The sequence below is a fragment of the Mirounga leonina genome, unplaced genomic scaffold (assembly GCF_011800145.1).
Source record: "Mirounga leonina isolate KUSES-001 unplaced genomic scaffold, KU_Mleo_1.0 Mir_55, whole genome shotgun sequence".
NCBI lineage: Eukaryota > Metazoa > Chordata > Mammalia > Carnivora > Phocidae > Mirounga > Mirounga leonina.
In genome coordinates, this window is record NW_023270816.1 from 3,760,780 (window position 1) to 3,783,374 (window position 22,595).

Sequence of the window (22,595 nt, forward strand, 5' to 3'; positions counted from 1 at the left end):
GCAGCAACAGCAGCAGCAGCAACAGCAGCAGCAGCAACAGCAGCAGCCGTAAGAGCAGCTGCAGCCGCGCTGACTGACGGCTAAGAACCCCAGCGTGGCCGGGGCCCCTGCCTGCACTCACCCCTGCCCCCCCTTGTGAACCCAGCTCCCTGGAGCCTGGCTGCCAGGACTGGCTTTGTCACTCACTGGCCTCCTGGGTGAATCTTTGATCTTTGCTGCCTTCATGTTTTTCAGCTGTCAACGGGGCTAATAATGACAGTACCTGTCCCACAGGGTTGTCGCCAGGATTAAATGGGGCAGCTCGGGCGAGGGGCTTCGTAAGCACTAGCTGAAAGCTCTGAGCGAATGTCAGCTACTGTTACCCAATCTTACAGACAAGGAAACAGGCGGAAGAGTGAAATAAGGGGTACATCAGGAAATGCCCGGGGCTCTCTGTGTAACTAGGACGGGCTGTGGGTGCTGGGGAGCCGGAGGGCTTGGGAGGGGGGGCAGGGAGTCCTGTTTTGGCGCCTCTCCCTCAGTGTCGGGGGACACTGGGCCTGGGTCAGCTCTCCTGAGGGGCACCTCTGTGTCCCGCGGGCCGCCCCTGCTCATCTTTGCCTGCAGGGGGGCCCTTTAGCAGCCCAGCCTTGGGTTCACCTCCCCACTCTCCTCTGTAGCCGTGAGCCTCACACAGATCTGTCTTCCATCTTTGAAAGGTGAGCTGGGTTATGGAATACAGAAAACAGAAAAGCGCAAATCTTCAGAGAAGTGTTTGTAGATCACATGAAGAGAAGGCATGTAAACCAACAACAGGAATAATCTTTGTGACATCTCCTTCGCCTGATGAACCAGCCTGATGGGAAGCCTCTTACAAGTAGACGTTTGTGCGTCTATCACGGAGCTGCGCTTCCCTATCTCAAAACCATTCAGAATATATTTTAAAATTTGATTTCCACTCAGTTGTCTAGTTACCCGTTTTACAAAGCAGCTATGAAAACTATGGATAATACGGTGGCTATTGGACATTTCCAAAGTGCCAGGCACTTTCCATGCATGTATCTCATTACAAAAATCCAGTGAGTAGAAACCATTGTCCCCATTTACAGATGAAAAAACCAAGGCTTACAAGAGTTAAGGCCGCATGATGGGAAATGTCAAGACCTGGCCTGTCAGACTCTAGAGCTCATGCCCCTGCCCACCACACCTTACCGCCTTCCCGGCAGGGGAGCTGGCTGCACAAGCCTGGAGAGCCCATGATTAGCGATGCTGTAGAAGGAACTCAGCATTTAGTCCCCAGCTATATGGGGAGCACCCGGTCTGTGCGTGCCAGGTACTGTGCTGAGTCCTGGGGAGACGACAGTAAATGGGGCACAGTCTGTCTTCAAGGGGAGGCTCGTGTGCATGGGAAGCTTCCCTGAGATAGGGGTACAGGGGGGCAGTTGGTCTAGATCAAGGATCTCAAGCTCAAGTGTCTGCATGCACCAGGCAGAAAAAACAAATGTGCTAGGCACGAGATAACGGGGAATGTGTCACTGTGGCCTCCTCCAGCAGACACGCCCTTCCAAACCCTCAGTCCCCTCTCAGCTCCTGCAAGCCATCAGCAAGAGGAAATGCCTGTGTGGGTTACCAAATCCTCTGAATTGTTTTTTCTTTAAGAGATACTGGAAATCCAGTTTATGTGAAATTTCCCACTTTAAAAATACCACGTGGGTCAAGCAGAGCCCTTGAGGCCCTGATATCCTGTGGCTCGCCAGTGAGTGACGACTGGCTGAGCTCAAAGGCCTCTTGTAATGCTGAGCTCCAAGCTCTAGGACAAGCCTCAGACCACGGCGATTCTTCCGTAGCCACATCTGCCCGGGTGCTGAGTATGTTAAATGGGAACAATGTGTAGAACGGATAAAATTCAGTTCAGCTCATGGTGCCAGTAGGCCAGAACTGGAGTATAAATAAAATGAATAAAAACATCTAAGCATATTGCATAAAGAAACCTGTGGACAGTGTGTCCTATGTTTCTCTTCATTAGACTTTCTTAGGTTTAATTTTTGAATAGGTTCATATGGTCCAAAGTTTGGAAAGTAGAAAAAGGTATGCACTGGAAATCCCTCCCACCTGTGTTCCAAAGCCTCTCATTCCACAAACAGCCAATGTTCTGGTTCTTGCATATTCTTCCAGAGATACAGGTAAAGATAAATATATATATTTACATATATATTTACATATATATTTATATATATATATTTACATTTATATAAATAAATGTATATGTATTTACATTTAACACACATATATTTTTTCTTTCCTTTTATAGAAATGGCAGAATATATACTTTCTATATTTTCCTTTTTAAAAATTTTTTTATTTATTTATAAAGTAGGCTCCATACCCAGCATGGAGCCCAACGTAGGGCTTGAACTCATGACCCCAAGATCAAGACCCGAACTGAGATCAAGAGTCAGATGCTTAACAGACTGAGCCACTCAGGCGTCCCCCTTTTTTAAATTAGTAATGTATCTTAGAGGACTTTCCTTATCAGTGTGTATAAAGCTGCCTCATTCTTTTTAATGGCTATATGGTATTTTATTGAATGACATACCATAATTTATATAACTGGCCTCCCAATCCATGGGTATTTCGGTTGTTTCCAATCTTTTGTTACATAAAAAATTGTCTTAAATGGTAATCCTGTACATACGTCATTTTGTACGTGTAAATTCCTGGAAGTGTGGAATTGCTAGGTAAAAAGAAATACACAGGGGCACCTGGATGGCTCAGTTGGTTAAGCATATGCCTTCAGCTCAGGTCATGATCCTGCGGTCCAGGGATCAAGCCCTGCACCAGGCTCCCTGCTCAGCGGGGAACCTGCTTCCCCCTCTCCTTCTGCCCCTTCCCCCGCTCGTGCTCTTTCTCTATCTAGCTCTCAAATAAATAAAGTAAAATCTTTAAAAAAAATAAAAATAAATAGCCATTTTTGATACTCTTGTCATATTGCCATCATAGAGATTTCAGATGTGTACTCCCATTGGCAACGTAGGACGCTGTTTACCTACATTCTTCCCCAACACAATGTTACCAAGTGGTTTGATCTTCAACAATCTAAGTTGTGAGTAGTACAGTGTTCGTTGGTACTTCTCTCACTATGTAGGAAATGAGAATATTTTCATATCTTTAAGAGCTCTTTTTATTTTCCTTTCACTGAATTATGTGTTCAAGTCCTTAGCCCATTTTTTCTTCTGTGCGGTTCCTCTTATGGATTTGTTAGAGCTCCTTATATATTCAGAAAATTAGCCCCTTGTAGAGGAGCAAAAATTTTCTCCATGTTTGTTATTATTACTTTTTTTTTTTAAGCTTATGTTAGTTTTTCAATAGAATTCTTTATTTTTATAAAGGCAAACTTATTGATCTTTTTAAAAATGGGTCCTGGATTTTTTTTGCCGTACTTACAGAGAGACCTTCCCCACTATGAAAGTATAAGGGTACTCTTCTATGGTATGTTCATTATTTTACTGTTTCTTTGTATTTTCTAGTCTTTGATTTTGTGTGACTTGATCTCAGTGGATGGTATGAGGTGTAAGTTCAGCCTCATGTTTTTTCCAACTGGCTACAGAATTGGCGCAGACCTGTATGGAGGAATTTCAGCTTCCTACCTCTGCATGTTTTCAGCTTCGTCAATAGTCTCAGGCAAAGCCTTCCCTTTGGTCTCTGGGAGCAGCAACACCAGTCCCCCAGCAACCAAGCCAACCACCGCTGGAAGCCAAACAGATGCAAATTACATTAGGAACTAAAACAGGCAGGCTTTATAATCAGAACTCCCCTTACTTCTTAAAAAAAAAAAAATTATTTTTTGTGATATTCTATACTTACAGATTTCTTTGCTATCTCTGACTGTCCTATAAATATTTTTGCTGATTCCAAACTCCCTTGGATTACAATTCCTTATAGGGAGATGAAATACTCAACATTTTGAGTCAAGGTTATTCTAAGCTAGAGAACATTGCCATAATATTAAGATACATTGGAGTTAGAAAATAACTCTGAAAAAAAAATCAACTCTTAGGAAAGGAAGAACATAACCCTGCCAATATAAAGCACTTAGTAATGAGAATGAGTCAGAACCTCGGAACATGACTAGCACCCGGAAGTAGTGAATCATATATCACTGCATTCACAGCATTTAAAAAGTATAGCCAGGCCTACACTTTCAGTGTTTGAGAAATTCCTTTTGTTCCTTTTTCCTTTGTCTCCAGCTGTATTTTTTGCACATGCTGGGGAGTCATAGTAAACATTAGAGTGTTTATGTGTCTTTAAATTCCCATTTACGTTTTGGGATTTTAAGGTTACGTTTTATGTTTTACGATAATCGAATGCAGGAAATAGATGTGGGGTCTTCATTGGTTTTGGAGTTCCAAAAAAATGCACACTGGCCTCTGTTTTTACATCTTTACAAAATGACAGGAATCGAGGCCACAGAGCTCAGTGGTTCAGGACGCTGGTTGTAGCTCTGGGTGCCTGGGATCCGGTTCTGAGTCCCCACTCACTGGTCTCAGAGCCCTGGGAAGTTCGGTTCCAGACTCTTGGCCATAAAGTGGGGTGATATTCCCACCTCACACGCTTATTCTGAGACTGAAATGCATTCCTGCTTGTTACGTGGCAGAGCCTGCCGCAGAGTTAGGAACGAAATAGCCACCTTCAGAGTCTCTCTGAACATCTAAAGATTCACTTGGCTGTAAATCACGCAAATAATACACATATTCTTCTGGCTTTGATTCTCTGCAGTGAGTGAATTAGGAAGAGAATATAATGGATTCATCAAATGATCATCTCCTTAGCTTTTTATATTTGCAAAGATAAGCCTCATTAACCAGGGTATTTCTTATCAGTTTTTTTCCAGTACTCTTTCAACTGTTCATTTGTTGATTTTCAGGCTCTAGATAATCGCTTCTGGCTATTTCAAGACCACAATCAGTACACCATTATTGCGGGCAAAAGAAAGGGAAAGGAGTAAAAATGGAAAAGTATTTGTTTTGTTTCCTGCTAGCTACTCAGATTGGTAAGAAAAGAAGACGGAACTACAAGCATCAATAACAGTGGGAGTAGTCTTTGAGTTTACTTGAAACGGTGAAATGCAATTAAAATCCTTGATCTTTCCCAGGGGAAGGTGAATCCCTGAGGGAGGGTCCACAGAGGCTCATCTAGGTCTGGACTTGGCATTGCATTGTTCAATGGTCCTTAGAGAAACACGAAGTCTCTGTTTTCCACCCAGAAATGTCTCACTGACCCATCGATCACTCACTGCCTACCTAAGGGGATGACCAAGGTTGAGGTGTCTCCACCTTCCCCCTTGGAAGGAAGGAGCCCAGAGGGTGTCGTGGTATTTCCCCAAGATGGAAGGAAGGCTCTGCGCAGGTCCCTCAGCCAGTGTTGGGAGAGGAAGATGCCCGGGGTCCCCGAAGTGGTACCAGCCACCCTGTTGCCAAATCATGCTTCTGCCAGGATAAAGAACTTGTGTTCTATCAACTTTGGCCATCTCGCTGTTGCTAAGTCACAGCATAGAGAAATTCACTGGGTCTGTTTTGAGGGTGAGTTTTATCAGCAGTGTGGAACATTTGCTGGCTCATCTATAGAACTGGAAAATTTCCCCCTCACAAATCCCTTGAGAAGAGGAGTGAGCAGAGGTACTTGTGTGTGGCAATGAGCGGCATTAGGAGAAAAGCCATCTGGGTGTGCCCCCGGTGTGCAGAGCGTCTTGTCATCCCTCCTCTCAAATGAAGTAAGGGTTGTAGGCCCATGGGGAAAACTGCTATATTTTTGTCAAATTAAAAGTGGCTCCCAGTGGGTCTAAAAGAAGACTGAGCTGGGTGCGTTGAGGCCTTCTGGCTAACACGAGGAGGCGAACGCTGTGTGCATGAATCTGGTCAGCCCTCTGCACCCCTCTGTGTGGCGCACAGGAGAGGGTCTGTCCCATCGTCCACAGCTATGGGGAAAGGAATGGACACGAATGAATGGGAATGTCCACGATTCCGGACCCCTTTCACGGTCTCTAGTAGTCATGTTCAACATTGGCCTCTTCTGTGTGTTAATTGCTGATAGTTAGATTTGTCCCTGTCACCTTCCATGCTGCAGGCTGGGCAGTGGGGGGAGGGAGCGGGCTCTGCATTGGTACATTACTTCAGGGTTGGAGGGAAGGGCTGTACCAATCCTCCTTAAATCTAATAGCCCAAGGGATTTGGGGAAGGGGTGGCCGACATAAGCGCCATGACGCTAATGCATTTCCTTAATGATGGTCTTTGTTTCCCCTGAGTTTTGAAATCGCTCTTTGCAACATGTTAACTGCCTTCCTTTGAAGTAATGAAGTGAAAAGTTTTGTATTTTCCCACGTTCAGCCATCAAGGAGGCAGAAAGAGTGAGCTCAGTGACAAAGAGACCCAAGGAGGGGTGGAGATCGGCGAGGAGAGAGTTAGGGGTGTTCTTCAGGCAAACGGCTTTCCACCTCACTCCTTCTTGAGCTTTGTACCGCTGAGGCCAGGAGTCTTAGTGGCTCCCATACTTGGGTCTTAGTAGCTACTAACAGTATTACGTATGCTAGTATTACTAACACTGAGAGTAGTACTAATTACTAGCTGCATTCGGTAGTTGCCAGTAGGCATGATACCTGTTTTGAGATGTAACAAAGGAGGTCCCTAGAAAAATGGGTTTTTGTTCAAAGGTGTGTCTGAGGGTTTCTCACCAAAAACCACCAGCGGAAGCTCATGCCAGACGTCGGTGAGCCGGTAGACCAGGAATGGCGTGATGATACCCCCGATGTCACACAGGGAGGAGCAGACGAGGACACCAAGATTCCTGAAATGCAGGGAACTGCTTTAACTTCCAGCTTCTCACGGTACAGTACTTATCCCCTACCCCACCCAAATAAATCCTTCCCCGAGTCACTGAAACGTCTGCAAACTGAAAAAAAACGGCGTTCACGTTGTTTTCAACACACACAAATGGTGTATGAGTCATAATTCCACTCATATTCTTGTTGTACTTGTTTTATATTAGCTTTTTGGAGGATTTTTAATGGGGGGGCAATTTTCACTTTTTACTTTGGTCATCTGTCTTCCCTGCAGTGTTCTATGTATGGTCTTGTTCGTACAGTTTCCTTTATTTATTTATTTATTTATTTATTTATTTATTTATTTATTTATTTATTTGAGAGAGAGTGAGTTAAAGAGAGAAAGAGACAGAATGAGCTGGGGGGAGGGAGGGCCCGAGGGAGAGGGAGAAGCAGGGTCCCCGCCAAGCAAGGAGCCCGATGCAGGACTTGATCCCAGGACCAAGGGATCATGACCTGAGCAGAAGGCAGACACCTAACCAACTGAGCCACCAAGGCGCTCCCCTGTTCATACTGTTTCTGATCACTCTGTCCCATGGCCATTTGGTAATCCCTCTCTTGTAATCAGTGTCTTCTGTTCCCACTACACAGTGACTGTATTTCACCCCAGCCTGTAACTGTGAGATGTGGTCTGGCTACTGCCTTTAAATGTTCTGATCCTCTCTTGTCCTGTGGTTTGTTTTGGTTTTTGGTTTTTCTTGCCCCATGTTTTGAAAAGGAAGGTGCCCTCTGCTGGTGCTTGTGGTAGTTCTAGCCCGTAAGCAAATGTCCCACCCACCCTCTTCATGGTGAGGAAAACGTGCTCACCTGATGAATGTGGGGTACAGCTCCGCATTGACCAGGCAAACCATTTCATAGGCCATTGTAATCCCCATTCTACCCAAGCACGCGGCTGTGACTCTTAGCCACTGGAGATCTGTGGGGAAAAAAACGCACCACTTACGTTGCACATAATCCCTGGTCTGCACAGTGCTCCAGAGGGGAAAGTCCACATTCCAGAATGGGATGAGAATGCAACATTCTTCTTCTCTAAACTCAAGACTTCAGAGCAAAATTTCCCATGTTTGTTAGTTTTAACCTTAGGCATGATTCTAACACTCTCTTTAGAACTCAGTCATTAATGACAACAGGATTGTACCAAAGCTGGGCCAACTCTAGTTTATACGGGCCACCCAAAAGAAACAGCAAAATATGGGCATATTTTAAATAACTGCCAATGACTAAAGGGTTCAAAGAAAGCTTCATGTTGCCAATAGGATTCTCTTGTACAGGTTTTTCTCCTCCTCATTGAGAAAGCATTTGAAAAGGAAAGAAAGGAACTGAATAATTGTGCATTGGTTGCATTTACCTAAGCTTTCTTATTTGTTCTGCAGGATGATGCAGGGAACTCAAGGGAGTTGCCTAAATAGTATCTGGAAAATGCTGGAATAAGACTTCAAGCCTGGGCCTGCTCTACCCCAAAGCCCATGCTCTCTGTTCTGGGCCAGCTCCATGGCCTATGGCATGTGTCCTCTTAGTCTCTTGTTATAGTACATTAGAGAACAATCAGGTGTGATTATTATTGTCTGTTACCGCAGACAAGCCTTGGGTACAATTCTTCTTAAAGACAGGGTGGCCATATGGGTTTGCTCAGGAAGGTCCCAGATACTGTGTTCATTCTTTCCAAATTGACTTGGATGATAAATTACATCATTTTACTACCAGAGGGTTGTGACATCCCCTCTTTGTGCAGCCTTGGCAGACAAGACCCCAGCATGGCTCGACACTTACCCTCAGGGATGAAAACCGAGGTGAGGCAGGCTGCTCCTGCCACCAAATTTGATGTAGCCCACGGAAACCGACGACCTATACGGTCAATGGTGAGGATGATGATGAGGGCGGCTGGGAATTCCACCAGGGCAGAGTAGAAGAAATCCAAGTAGATATTGCTCCCCGCAAGGCCCATGTGCATGATGAGGCCTTGGTAGAGAACAGAGCTCGTGAACCTGAGCAAAGAGGAGAAGCTCAGGTCAAGCCAAGCACCAGAAGCAAGTCATCAAAAAGGAGAGGCTTCTGGAAAAAGAAGAGTTGATCGTGGGTCATCTTTCTTTGTCATCTTCTTATTGCTTTTCCCTTCATTCTACTGCTTTTCCATGGTCTGAACCACGGCGGTGGCTGACTGTGACCCCAGAACCAGGAAAGGAGAAGAAAGGAGGATTGCGCTCCCTGGCCAAATTGAAAAGTAGAAAGAAATGTCTTTCTAGGGTGACTTATTTGCTAAAACTGTATCAGGTTATTAGTGATTGTTAATTATTTCTCTCTTTGTGATCCTCTAATGGAATTGGGATCAAAGGGATTGACTACTTAATTCAAATTTTAGGAAACCAGAGACCCAAACGGGTACAGCCTCCCTTCCTGCTGATTTCTCTTCTGACACAATATAGACAACATTTTGACGATGTTTTTTGGTTATGTTTTGTTGACCAGAAGTTATCTGCAATGGCAAATAAGAGGATGCTTGGCAACAGTCACAACTATTCAGAAAAGGAAAGAAGGGTACGAAGCCAAATTTCCCGGCTGTATTTTACAGGTAGTATTTTCAAGGTTGCTAAATGAGTTCCTGAGGAGCCTTGCTTCTGTCCATGATTCCAAATCTTCGCGTGGCTGGCGTGAACCCCGAGACACACTGAAAGGAAAGTGAGCTGCACTAAGGAAGGCTCAGTGCAGGGTGAATGGCTCACAGCTCCAGGAGCAGCCTGCAGACTGTGGAAACAATCGTGCGTCAGCCACCGGACTGTGGAGCCAGTGGATTATTCCTTGTGGTTTATCCTCCTTCATAAGTTTATTTCTTTCTCCAATAGACAAGAAAGGGAAAAGACCCTTCCCTTGCTAGCCCCGTATAATAAGGAGAGATCTATACTCATCATAGGTATAGAACCGGTAGTTCTCAGGTTGGGCTATATGTCAGACTCACCTGGAGAATGTTAAAATATTGGTGCCTAGACTTTCCCTGGGCCAACTGCATCAGTATTTTCTGGGGCCAGGGTGGGGGTCCTGGTGTTGTTATTTTATAATCTCACAGGACGTTTTAAGGCAATGCCAAGGTTGAGGACATACTTATCTATGCCTTGAGACTGACTTCAAACACCTGCCTGAAAAAATGGTATCAGAAAACGCGGCTATAAATGAGTCCCCTTGCTGCCCACTGTCCATACTTACACCGGAGCTAGGCTGTGACAGTGCTGTCTTGGTCCCTCCCCTAATGTGGATGACGGGGATAAAAAAAAAAAAACGTGGAGGGATTTTAAAGTGAAAAACATTCCTTACCAATTGTACATCAAGATCAAAGTGTGTTTCCTTATCTGAGGGGTTCTGACCAAGTCAAGAAATGAAGGATTCAGCTTCTCGTCAACTTCCTCTTCAGGTCTGAGGCTCTAGGAACGGAAACAGGAGGAACAGCTTTGTGTGGTGAAAGACAGTGTCCCCAGGTAAGACAGGGAATCCCGACAGTACCTGACACCTGCTGAGGGCTTCTAATGAGCCTTTCACACTTACTAGCTCATTTAACCTTGGCTATCCGGGTAGTTCGGTTCCATCTTTTTCATCCCCTTTCACAGAAGGGGAAGCTGGGCTAGGGGGAGTTAGGTCACTCATGGGCCTATGTCCAGTGGCACTGAAGGTCAAGCACAGGGGAGCAGAAGAAGGCCCAGCCCAGGGGCCCTGAGGGCTGGGGGCACCGGGCGTGCTCCCTGCCGGACCAGGTGCGGCCCATCGCTCAGGAGGCTCTGCTCTGGGACCTTGGGACTTGGAGCAGCTCGGTATTGCCTGGAACTTGTTGGAATGAAAGACCCGGGGCCCCTGTCCAGACACGTTGAACTGGAATCTGCATTTCGGCAGGGTCCCCAGGGGCATCCTGGGCACAGGTATTAATTAACGTTGGGGAAGCCCTGCGCTAGAAGAGAACAGTAGGTGGTGGAGTTGAGATTCAATCTCCAGGGCTCAGGAAGCAGAACCTTTGCAAAACCACTTCTTCCTACAGCCACACAGGAGGGTGTCTGCAAGCCCGAGGAGCAGGGGAAGAACCTCCTGCAGACTCACCGCTCTCATGTGAATGAACTCTGCACTTTGGCCAGACTGTGACTCACGTGTCCTTTAGTCCCTGACCAATTTCTGAAAGGATCTGAAACTTAAGAATCAGGGCTATGCTGGTTATCCGTGGAAAAGGGGATCTACCCCAACCACCCAGAAACCGGAGAGGAAGTGAAAAAAAAAAAAAGGCCTCCAAGTCCCCAAATGCTTACTCTAAAGTCATGTAAATCATAAATGCTTACAGGTAACCTATCTTAGATCCTGGAGCAGAGACGATTACTCTTTTATTTATTTATTTTTTAAAGATTTTATTTATTTATTTGAGAGAGAGAGAATGAGAGAGAGAGCACATGAGAGGGGGGAGGGTCAGAGGGAGAAGCAGGCTCCCTGCTTGGAGCAGGGAACCCGATGCGGGACTCGATCCAGGGACTCCAGGATCATGACCTGAGCCGAAAGCAGTCGCTTAACCAACTGAGCCACCCAGGCGCCCCGATTACTCTTATTTTGACAGAGTTTTCTAATCAGCTTGATTTTTGCTTTTCCATCCCCTGTCAGGTCAAAAGGCTTTAGGTAAGGTGATGAGGTCTACCAAAGGCAAACCATGAAATGCAGAGAAAATGGACACCCCCATGTTGTGTTTTATTTTAAAAGACAGGAGACTGCTCACAATGTTTTGGGACAATTTTCTATCCAAAATGTTTAAAATTCTAAGAAATGATTTGTGTCTGAAGACTCTTCCCTCCGGGGAAAAGCCCCCTCCCTGAGCGTGCAGATGGACACCCGGGGAAGGAAAACATCAGGTACCTGGGTACCAGTGCCCGCCACAGCCTTGGGTTGCACACTATAGAAGCTTCTCGTTTGCCTTTAAATGATTTTTGGTTTCCTTTTAGTTTTATGTTTTTGATTGATTTAGAATTTTCTTTACCAGGGACCATGAGTCCTAGCACGACAGAAATATCCTGTTACATATGGTGAGCCCCCTCTGCGACTCCCTATTGAGAACGCATGGCTTTCCCAGATCCTCCTGTTCCCTGATCTGATAGTTCAGCTGCTTGCTTACCTGAAGGGAGGCCGGCAGAGATTTTCCATTTTTCTTTGCGATGTACTTAATGACGCTCATGGCTTTAGCACTTTTGTTCTGGGAGATCAGCCACCTCGGAGACTCAGGTATGCACCTAGGGTATAGCACAATGTTATCAGTGCTGTTCAGTCTGGGATGAGGGCGTCTTCCTGAGCCTCCGTCCCCAGTGGTCGTAATCAAATTTCTGCAAGGGATCTTACACAGTGAAGTTCGGTTGGATCTACAAAGGAGATAAAATTGTGCAGGGGCTGCCCAGCAAAAGAAATCAACAAAATGAGAAAGCAGCCTACTGGATGGGAGAAAATATTTACAAATCATATATCAGGTGAGGGATGAATGCCCAAAATATACAAAGAACTCATACAACTCAAATGCAAAAAAAAAAAAAAATCTGATTTAAAAATGGGCAGAGAATCTTAATATACATTTTCCCAAAAAAGACATTCAGATGGCCAATAGGTACATGAAAAGATGCTCAACATCACTCATCACCAGGGAAACACAAATTGACGCCACAAGGAGATGTCACTTCACATCTGTTAGGATGGCTAGAATCAACAAGATAAGAAATAACATATGCTGACCGGGTATAGGGAAAGGGAATGCAAACTGGTGCAGCCACTGTGGGAAACGGTGTGGAGGGCCCTCAAAAGATTAAAAATAAAACTACCCTATGATCCAGCCATTCCACTTCTGGGTATTTATTAGAAGGAAAGAGAAATACTAATTCAAAAAGATATACACACCCCTATGTTTTTTGCAGCATTATCTACAAGAGCCAAGTCATGGAAACAACCTAAGGGTGTGTATGTATATATATATATATAATGGAATATTATTCAGCCATATAAGAGAATGACGTCTTATCATCTGTGACAACATGGGTGGGCCTAGAAGGTATTATGCTAAGTGAAATAAGTCAGAGAAAGACAAATACCGTACGATCTCACTTATACGTGGAACCTAAAACAAACAAAGCTCATAGATACAGGGAACAGATTGGTGGGGGAGGAGGTGGACAAAATGGGTGAAGGGGTCAAAAGGCACAAACTTCCAGTTACAAAATAAATAAGTCCTGAGGATATAATATATAGTATGGTGACTATAGTTAATAATACTGTATTGCATGGGGCACCTGGGCGGCTCAGTCAGTTGGATATCTGCCTTCAGCTCAGGTCATGATCCTGGGATCCTGGGATCGAGCCCCGCCTCGGGCTCCCTGGTCCGCGGGGAGGGGTTATGGTATATGGGTTTTTCCTCCTTCACCCGCTGACTTCTATTCAACCTTGTGCAGGAACCTTGCAGGTCCCCTCTTCAGAGAGTTCCCAGTGGGACTCTGCAAAGCAGGGGTCAGCTGAATATCCAGCCAGCCCTGTGCTAGAGGGACGAGAAGCAGGTTGGCTGGGGCTGGGCACGTGCTGAGAGCTGATAGCTGGGCTGCAGGGCTGCTGGTGGCAGGATGCAGTTCCGTCATGGGGGAAAGCAAGAGCTTTATGTGTATTATTCTGACAGCTGATTTCTCAAAGAAGGAGGTAAGAGTTTGAGGCAAGCTGGTGGATCTGGGCGGACACAGGGAGCCCCTGGAGCTCCTTGAGCAGGACTCCAGCCACTTGGATCTGTGTTTGGAGACCACTCTTGGAGCGGCTGGCTCAGGGTTGATGGGAGGAAGGGGGACTGGCAGGATGGAGGTAGCAGGGCTGGCCTGGTGGGAGCTCTGGCCTAGAGTCATGTGGGCCATCACTCTGGGAGAGAAGGTTGCTCTGAGAGGTGGAACTTCAAGGAACTCGGGACAGAAGTTTGTGGGAGTGCAGTGGAGAGAGGAATCAACGACAACTGATTAAGATTTGACATTAAGAATGGAAATGTGGTGAGCTCAGCCATAATCAATCCACAACTCACAGAGCCATCCCTTCTGCTATGACACCATAGGGCGATTTTTCTAGATCACATTTGGTGCACAGGTTGAGCCCGGTCACCCACACCTCAGGAAGCAGGGTCAGTTCAGCCAGGTGTTGCATGAACTGAAGGGCCAAGAAGGTGAAGGACTTGGGAACCAGATCCGAGAAGACGGGAACCATAAGTGGCTAGTCTACAGGTGGAAAGTCTGGATGGACTCTCAGAAGCATATCCAGATAGTTCAAGAATTGCCCGGGAGAATAGAAATTAATTTTTTGAAGCTCTAAGTGCAGAATTGGGAGCCCTGGGTACACTTGCCGGGAATGTAAATTCTGGCTCAATGAGAAGTCTCTGGAACATGAGCTTTGGGTTCTACAGTAAAGTGGCTTGCTTGATGATGAAGTAGGAGCTAGCCATTAACAGTGTTCAAGCAGACGCTGAATAATCATCCCCTGGGGGCGTTGCTATGGGGCTCCGGCCCTGGACAGGAAGCTGAGCCAGAGGGCCCCTAATGTTACCTGCCCTCAAACAGCTGACAGCCTACTGGGACAGACGGACAAGTCCCTCAGTGTCAAGTGAACAGCTGATCTCAACAAGCAGTAAGATATGAGGGTTACAGAGACGTGTGTGTAATGCCACGGGGCAGGGGACAGTGGCCCCACCAGGGCAGGCTGATCAAGGCCAGCCTGCACAGAGTCCCTCCTCCGGTGACTGCCACATCCCCTCTGCCCCCATAGCTCCTGCCTTCTAATCATGGCACCCCCCCTCTCTTCTTCTGTCCTGGCTTCTCATCCTTAGCTTGCCTTTTCAGGATTTGGTGTTTTCTTGTGATCTGCCCCATTTCCTTCCTCTCCTGACTCTGCTCATTTTGTCTGAGTGATTGCCTCCATCCCGTAGCTACAACAAAGACGGGAATTTTACTTGAATTCCTGATCCTTACGTTCAACCGCGCCTGGCTATGCGCACGTTCATGTCCTTTCCGAATCTCCAACTTCGGCATGTCCCAAGCTCACCTCATCCTCCCACCTTTCAAACCCACTCCTCCTCCTGTGTTCCTTACCTCTGAACGGTGCCCCCAGCACATACACACAAACCTCTGCTCCACTCACGAGGCACCTCCTCTCTCTAAACCTTCACATTCAGTCTCCACCAACCTCTGTCATTGCTACCTGATGCAATGTGTTTACAGTTTCCTTCACTTGTCTTATTTCAGGCCCTGTCCTCTCTTGCAAGGATTATGGCAATAGTTCCTTGCCTAATCTCTTTATCCCCACTCTTCCCCCCAAACACCTGTTTTCTACTCTACATTGCCAGTGATGTTTTAATGATGGTGGTTGCATCATGGAGGTTATAGATTTGTAAGTAAATTAAATTTGATTCTATTAAGTAAAAATGGCAAGAAGGAGGGCTCCAGAGGTGGTCAGAACTTGGATAATAGGTGTGTCTTTTCTGTTGTGCTAAAGCATCAGGGAAACAAAACTGTTGAAAGATTTTGAGGCAGGAGAGGGACACGGTGGAACTGGATTTTAGAAATGAAACTTGGATTGGAGGATGGAAGAGCAAATGTTGAAGAAACCAGGAAGAGTCTATTGCAGGTGTGGCGTCAGAGACATAAAAGAGGAAGAGTGGATATGGGAGGGGGGTTAGGGTTAGTCTCAGAGTTTGACCAGCTTTTGGAGGAGAGACAGGCTTCCTGGGAAGGGTTGAGATGCTTAATTCTTAGACAAGACGACTATGCAAAGAACAGGTGGATACATCCAGAAAGTGGTTTGTTGCATGGTAGAGGGATTTGCTTGATAACTCAGCATTCCTCTTGCTTTATTTCGGGCAACCTCACTTTAGGGATTTCTGATAGTTTCTGCTGTTTCCACTGCTTCCATGGTTCCCTTGGCAGTGGTGACAAACATATTTCGCAAGCCCTGGAGACTCTGATTTGCATGGTCTGTCTGGGGTGTCCTATTGGCCTGATCTGGGAATAGGACTGATGGGATTGATTGGAGATGCCTGCCTTGGGCAGGGACATGAGGAAGTGGTGACCCGGTGCTACACTCCATCTTCTCTTACACTAAAGTCTCCTCTGAGCAGGGAGAGAATAAGAATACTAATATTGTCAATCTCTGCCAAGGGCACCACAGTCACTAGAAGTTAATTTAAACACCATATAAATTGGGGTGCCTGGGTGGCTCAGTGGGGTGAGGGTCAGACTCTTGATTTCGGCTCCAGTGGTGACCTCAGGGTCAGGAGATCCAGCCCCTCATTGGGCTCTGAGCTCAGCAGGGAGTCTGCTTGAGATTCTCTCTCTCCTTCTCCCTCTGCCCCTCCCCCACCTCACATGGCCTCTCTCTCTCTCTCTCTCTCAAAAATGAATCAATAAATCTTAAAAAAATAATTTATAAAATTTAAAAAAATAATAATAAATAATGTGAAAAGACATAAATCTAAAACTCTTAAGCCCAAAGTAGAAGGACATTTGATTTCTAGAGAAGAAGACAGATCGAAGCTCATGTTTTTCTTTTTTTTAATCCTGAAACATGGACCTGGACTTTTCATGAAAGGAAAGAGTGAAGGACACGTTGGAATTTGGAAGGATAGTGTGATTAGGGGAGGCAGCCTTTTCAGAGAAATGAAATAGTTCAAGTTATTTCCTTTTTTGTTCCAAATGGACTTACCAGTAATAGAGCAAGAAGCAGATGTTGGGCAGAGTAACAGTGAGCTGTAGCCACCTCCAGTGAGGAAGCACATAGGCCAGCCCAGCCAATGCCAGGAGCCCCGCGGTGAAGGCCACTTGGTAAACAATGCCCACCGTTCTCCGATAGCTTAGCCCGACAAATTCTGTAACTGCAGAGAGAACCCAAATGGTCAATGCAAGTCAGTAGGACAATGGCTCGGCTGTCCAACTTTGGGGAAACGAGCATGCCAACCTCGAAAAAGAGGCCAAATTCTAGAAGTCTTTTAAATAGCTTTCTGAAAGATTTTAAACGTTCCTTAGGGCCTATTTTGTTATAATTATTGCTGTCACACTAATTAATCTAAGATCTTGTAATTCCACATTGGGTGGGGTGAGAGGCCCGCCATTGTGAGCAAAATGTGTGATTTAGAGAATAATTTCAAGGGCAAATGCAACTGGATTTCAGATACATGCAAAAATTTTTTTGAAGCAATCCAAAGTTGTTTTTATTTTTTTAAATTGTTTTTGCCTTTAAAAAAAAATCCAGTTGTTTTTATTTGCAAACTTTTGATCTAGGGTAGTAAGGCAATGGTAATTTAAGTCCTGAATAAATGGATCAAAGATTGACTTGAGACTGTAGGTGGTTTTTATAAATGAACATCTCAATACAGCTCGTTCTCTTATATGAGTTAAATATTTTCTTGGCAATCCCGATAATGGGTATAAATGGCTGGGAAACCTGGTAGTGGGTTTAGTGGGTTTCCATACCGATTGGTCAACTAGTACTGTCTTGCAAGAACTGATTTTTAAATTTCCAGGAATTTTGCAAGGTGGTTATTAAACCCATTGGTATCTTAAAGTCAGTCATGGTGGGAGTATTTGCAATTTAGAAATCAGACAACACCAAAAATCAGGGCTTTTTGTTTTCTAAAAGCCAGGTTATCAGCACACCACTGCATGTGGTAGAATAATCAGCTTTGTCCCATTCCATGACTGCATCTTGACAGATGTGTGAGGTCTGTAGTACATGGATTTAGGGGATAGTCATTTCTATATCACAAACATACTAGAATTTAAATTCCAGCTATTCCATGAGCCACAGACCTTTGGCTTTTAATGTTTAGTAATCATGTTAAAGACTTCAACTATTTATAAACCATATAGAAATGCCCTCAAAAGGTATTTCTATATATTACTGCAAATGATCAAAAAGTATTTAAAACAAAGTTAAGCGAAAGTCTGTAAGTGCTCAATAAATAGAAATATTTCGACGTGGTTGGGGTCACGGACGGGGGCTGGGGGTCATGGGGCAGAAAGAGGTCAAGCAGCAAGGTGTACCTCAAGGACAGTCAGAGGGACTGGAGAAGAAATTAATGGGCAGAAGGCTGAAATTTAAATTTATACAATTAAATTATACATATTTCTACATATCATGTGTTCTAAAAACCAAATTATTGATTGAATAACAGTACATTAATAAATTACTTCACTGCCCACATATAGATTAAATGTCTACCAGGACAGGGCGCCTGGGTGGCTCAGTTGGTTAAGCGACTGCCTTCGGCTCAGGTCATGATCCTGGAGTCCCGGGATCGAGTCCCGCATCGGGCTCCCTGCTCGGCAGGGAGTCTGCTTCTCCCTCTGACCCTCCTCCCTCTCATGCTCTCTGTCTCTCATTCTCTCTCTCTCAAATAAATAAATAAAATCTTTAAAAAAAATAATAAATAAATAAAAATAAATGTCTACCAGGACAGCACATAATAGCATCCAGCATCTTTCTTCTGAGTTGCAAGTTAACTTTACCAGGTACAATTTTAAGCACACATATTCTAGCTCCCATGGGTAACCAGGGTTTTATGATGGTGATGGTTTCAATTTCAAGGCATCCATTTCCTTTCATTGGATGCTATTTGACTGTTGCCAAGGGAAAAGAAAGATGGAGTTCATTCCCAAGATCTGATTAGGATGCTAATTTTTCTTAATGTGGCTTTAAAGATGCTCTGCTGTTAGGATTCAAATATTCTCCTATACTTCATGGATCTTCCGTGTAATTCTGGCTGCTAGTGAGTGGGATGGAAAGATATTCCTCGTCAGACAAGTGGCTGGGGAACTTAGATTCTCCACAGTGCTCATGTTCTCCCTTTCCATGTATATACATTGAGGATAACAAGAGATTTCCTAGAATCCATTTATGCAAAGCAGTGAAGTCCCTTCTAAGTCTAACATATCTGTCACCACTGAATTTTCCATGTGTAGGCCTGGTAGGCTAGATTTTCTCTGTGTGTACCACCCCAGGGTACAGAAAACTTTTCCCTAAGAAGTTATATTAGAATCTGGATGGCTTGATGTTTACCCTCATTTCTGTCTTCATTGTTTTCTTTAGAGGAAGAATACAGAATGAGTGGACTGAAAAGATGTTAGAAATCCTTTTGATACAGAAAGAAAAAAAAAATCTCTCAACATTTTCTTGAAGCTGGATCCATTTTTTGGCAAGCCCCCTCCCGTCTCCTGAGGATTTTGGCAGCAACGTGGCTTTGTTCTCACAGCCATAGCCACGAGCAATTCTTACTCAGGATGTAGCCTATTAACCAGCCTGCCTTGCTGACCAGCCCCTGGATCAAGCGGAAAATTAACACCCATGTATAGTTTGGGGAAACAGCCATGAGAACTCCAGATGCAGCATTTATGAGGATCGTCACCAAGAGGCAGAGCTTACGGCCAAACCTGCAAGGAGAGAAACAAAGAGAAAACATAGAATTAGATTAGATTCATGAAGGTTGTAGAAAATGGCGCGGGAGTTACGGAAATCTTAAGGGGAGCTTAGCTCTGAATTATGCAAACTCAGGAGGCTTGGATTGATGCCCACCAAAAGAATCCCTGACTTCAGGTTAGTTTGCTTCAGGACTTTTCCCCAGGGCACTCTGTGAAAATTCTATGCACAATGAGCCCCATTCACCCCAGGGCTAGAGAACCTTCTCAGTCCCACACTGTGGAGGGTATTCAGGCAGGGGGTGATTCTTCCAGGCCACCCAGTGCTGAATGCCCTAGGGGCCCGTCTGGGTCTTCCATCATCGTAGGAGCGGGGGCCTTTGCACTAACAGTCTCAACCAACTGCCCACCCAAGAGTTTTTGCTTTAGGAAAAAAAATTCAGTGTTTAATGTACTCCCCCATCCATTTTCAACACTGCTTTTGGACTTTGTGGTATTTGCATGTCTCCATGGAAAAGGTCTCTGGTGTCAGCTGTGGGGTGGGAGTGGGGCGTCTTTGTCCTGGAGTATCCCAGCAAGATAGCTTCCACACCTTTGGTCTGAGGGACTTGGTTTTCATCAGCTGAGGGACCTAGAGAGTGTCCCAGGACACAGAGGAGGGGAAAACTTAGAGACCTGGTTGAATTTTGGCTTTATCACTTAGTATAATGTCAGCCGGTTACTCAATCTTTCTCAATTTCCTCATCTGGTAAAGACCTATCTATCTGACCCAGTTGACAAGAGGATTAAATGAGATATTACACGTAAAGAGCTAGACACTTGGTCTCCCCCATTTCCTGCCTTCTGTTTGTAAGGCAGGCTCTCTGAAAGTTGACTTGGGACAACTCGTTCATATTGTCATCATGTTATCATGTCCGCCTTGTTTTGTTCTAAGAAACACCCTAAATGGCCGTTAATGGGTATTTTAAAGATTCTTCATAGAAAGTAGTGTTTTATTTAATCTTTTCGTATCTACTTCAAACTGAAGAGTCATGAGCACTTTATGTCATTCACTTTGCACATTCGATGGTGGATGAACATTTTTTACCAGCCGTTCTGCTTGTAGGCATCTGTGTTCTAGTGTCCATTTCAATATTAACTGACCATGTAAAAATAATCTGCAACATCATTAACAATTATTTGGGATGTGAATGTTTTAAATCTGAAATTTAGAGATTAAGCAGTCTCATGAGTAATTAATGTAAACTGGTAAAATTCTTAAAACCCTCTTTTGGCTATTCAGTTCTTTTTTTTTTTTAAGATTATTTATTTATTTATTTATTTGAGAGAGAGAGAGAGCATGAGAGCGGGGAGGGTCAGAGGGAGAAGCAGACTCCCTGCTGAGCAGGGAGCCCGATGCAGGACTTGATCCTGGGACTTCAGGATCATGACCTGAGCCGAAAGCAGTCACTTAACCAACTGAGCCACCCAGGCACCTCTGGCTATTCAGTTCTTAATTCTCAGTTAATGGTTCCCCACTGTAAATATCTGCTTCCTTGGCCTTTTTTTAGAGATAGAAAGAGAGAGAGAGCGCCTAAGTGGGGAGAGGAGCAGAGGGAGAGGGACAAGCAGACTCTGCGCTGAGCACAGAGCCCAATGTGGGACTCCCATCTCACGACCCTGAGAACATGACCTGAGTCGAAACCAAGAGTTGGATGCTTAACTGACTGAGTCACCCAGACACCCCTACCTCCTTGGCCTTTTATTCAAAGTCTTCTAAAGTCACATCTCAACAAAGTATTTTAGCCTTTCTTCCCATGTTCTCCTACCAAATCCCTTTCTTTACCCCTGAGGAGTTTATAAACATTTGCTCAGGGGATAGCTCTCTAGCTTCCAAAGTTGACTTGGGCATACCATAGTAGTCCTGCTCCTGTAGATGGATAAAATCCTGTGGATAAGAGAGTATATTTACCTTTGGAAACTCAGAGCATGGAAACCTTCAGAAAATCAAAGCTATGATGCAAAAAAACTTTAGTGGGGGATATGTTCCAAATAAGGACATAATGTTATTACAAAAATATGGCATGGCTGAAAGAAGTTTGGGAGATCTAGGATAGTGGTTTGAGACTTCTCCCTGCAACAGAATCATGTAAGTGATTAAATGAAAAATAAAGAGCTAGAACAGCAGAGGGGGGTGGACTCCAGTGCTGCTAGCTTCATAAATCCATTGGCTACTTACTACTCAATGTGGCCCAAGCCTCATCTGCATCACCTGGGAGTGGTTAGAAATGCAGGGCTCACTCTAGGCCCCACTGGATCAGAATCAGAGTTCTAACAAAATCCGGGTGGTTTATATGCACATTAACATTGGGAAGCACTACTTTCATTTCACTGAGTTTCCTCATCTGCAAATTGGGGATAAGAAAATCATTTTTAAAAGGCTGTTTTGAACCTAAACGACATATAACACATCTGGATGCCCAATATGGTGCCTGGCACATAGTTGGTAGTAGAGAGCTTGTTTTGGAAAGTTTCACATAGTTGGGTAAGTTTGACAATGACCCACTGGGACTTTGATTCTGCTCTGATCTAGTTCCATCATGAAATATAGACAGTGGGTGCTGGCACTTGAGAGCTGATTATTAGGCTTTCAGAAAATTTTCGAGCTAATTGTTGAACACAGTCATTGTTAAAAATTACATCATACACTTAGGTAAATTATATTAAAAACAAGTGTAATAAATATGCAAAAACATTGTTTCCTAATTATTTCACCATGTTTGATGATTATCTATGCTCGTGAGATTATTTACTTGTGTCCTTTGTATCTGTACAGTGGAAATACTGGAAAATGGTGCATATTTCTAGCCAACTCTTTGTTCAGTGACCTCATTTTTTGGTAGCTTGAAATGACCGTGGTGGGAGTATGTACACTACAGAAATCAGCAAATGCTATACATCAAGCCTTTATCCCTCAGAAAGCCAGTCATTGAACTTTTATAAGCATGCCACTAAATACAGAGCTTATAATTACTGATCAGTGGAGTAACAAATCTGGAATTGGTGAGAGATTACTTTTTCGTGTCAGGTGATACTAAAAAACATTCTTTAGGAGGTTTGAATGATGACATAAATTAGACATATTATAAAAAGTTTGTTTTCAAATTCTCTAACACATGCCCATTCTTCCTTCCTCCAGTCCATTTGCAAACTGACCTTCAGAAAGCTGACATGGTGTAAACCTCCGTATCCTTATTTACAACCTTTTCATAATATCCTTCTGGTTTTCTTTTAAAGCTACCTTAATCAACCGCTGGTTCTTATTTTTCAAAAGCATCATA

General features: G+C 44.4%; 1 protein-coding gene across 1 annotated transcript in view; it reads right to left on the minus strand.

Moving 5' to 3' along the window:
• Positions 1–22,595, minus strand: part of LOC118001916 (solute carrier family 22 member 2) — a 29,880-nt gene that overhangs the window by 2,767 nt on the left and 4,518 nt on the right. The window contains exons 3-10 of the mRNA XM_034992100.1: positions 19,136–19,290; positions 16,568–16,736; positions 11,982–12,096; positions 10,160–10,266; positions 8,624–8,838; positions 7,661–7,769; positions 6,707–6,819; positions 3,627–3,726 (exon numbers count right to left, since the gene is read on the minus strand). Of these exons, the coding sequence (XP_034847991.1) occupies positions 3,627–3,726; positions 6,707–6,819; positions 7,661–7,769; positions 8,624–8,838; positions 10,160–10,266; positions 11,982–12,096; positions 16,568–16,736; positions 19,136–19,290 (1,083 nt within the window). The remainder of the gene's footprint in view (positions 1–3,626; positions 3,727–6,706; positions 6,820–7,660; positions 7,770–8,623; positions 8,839–10,159; positions 10,267–11,981; positions 12,097–16,567; positions 16,737–19,135; positions 19,291–22,595) is intronic.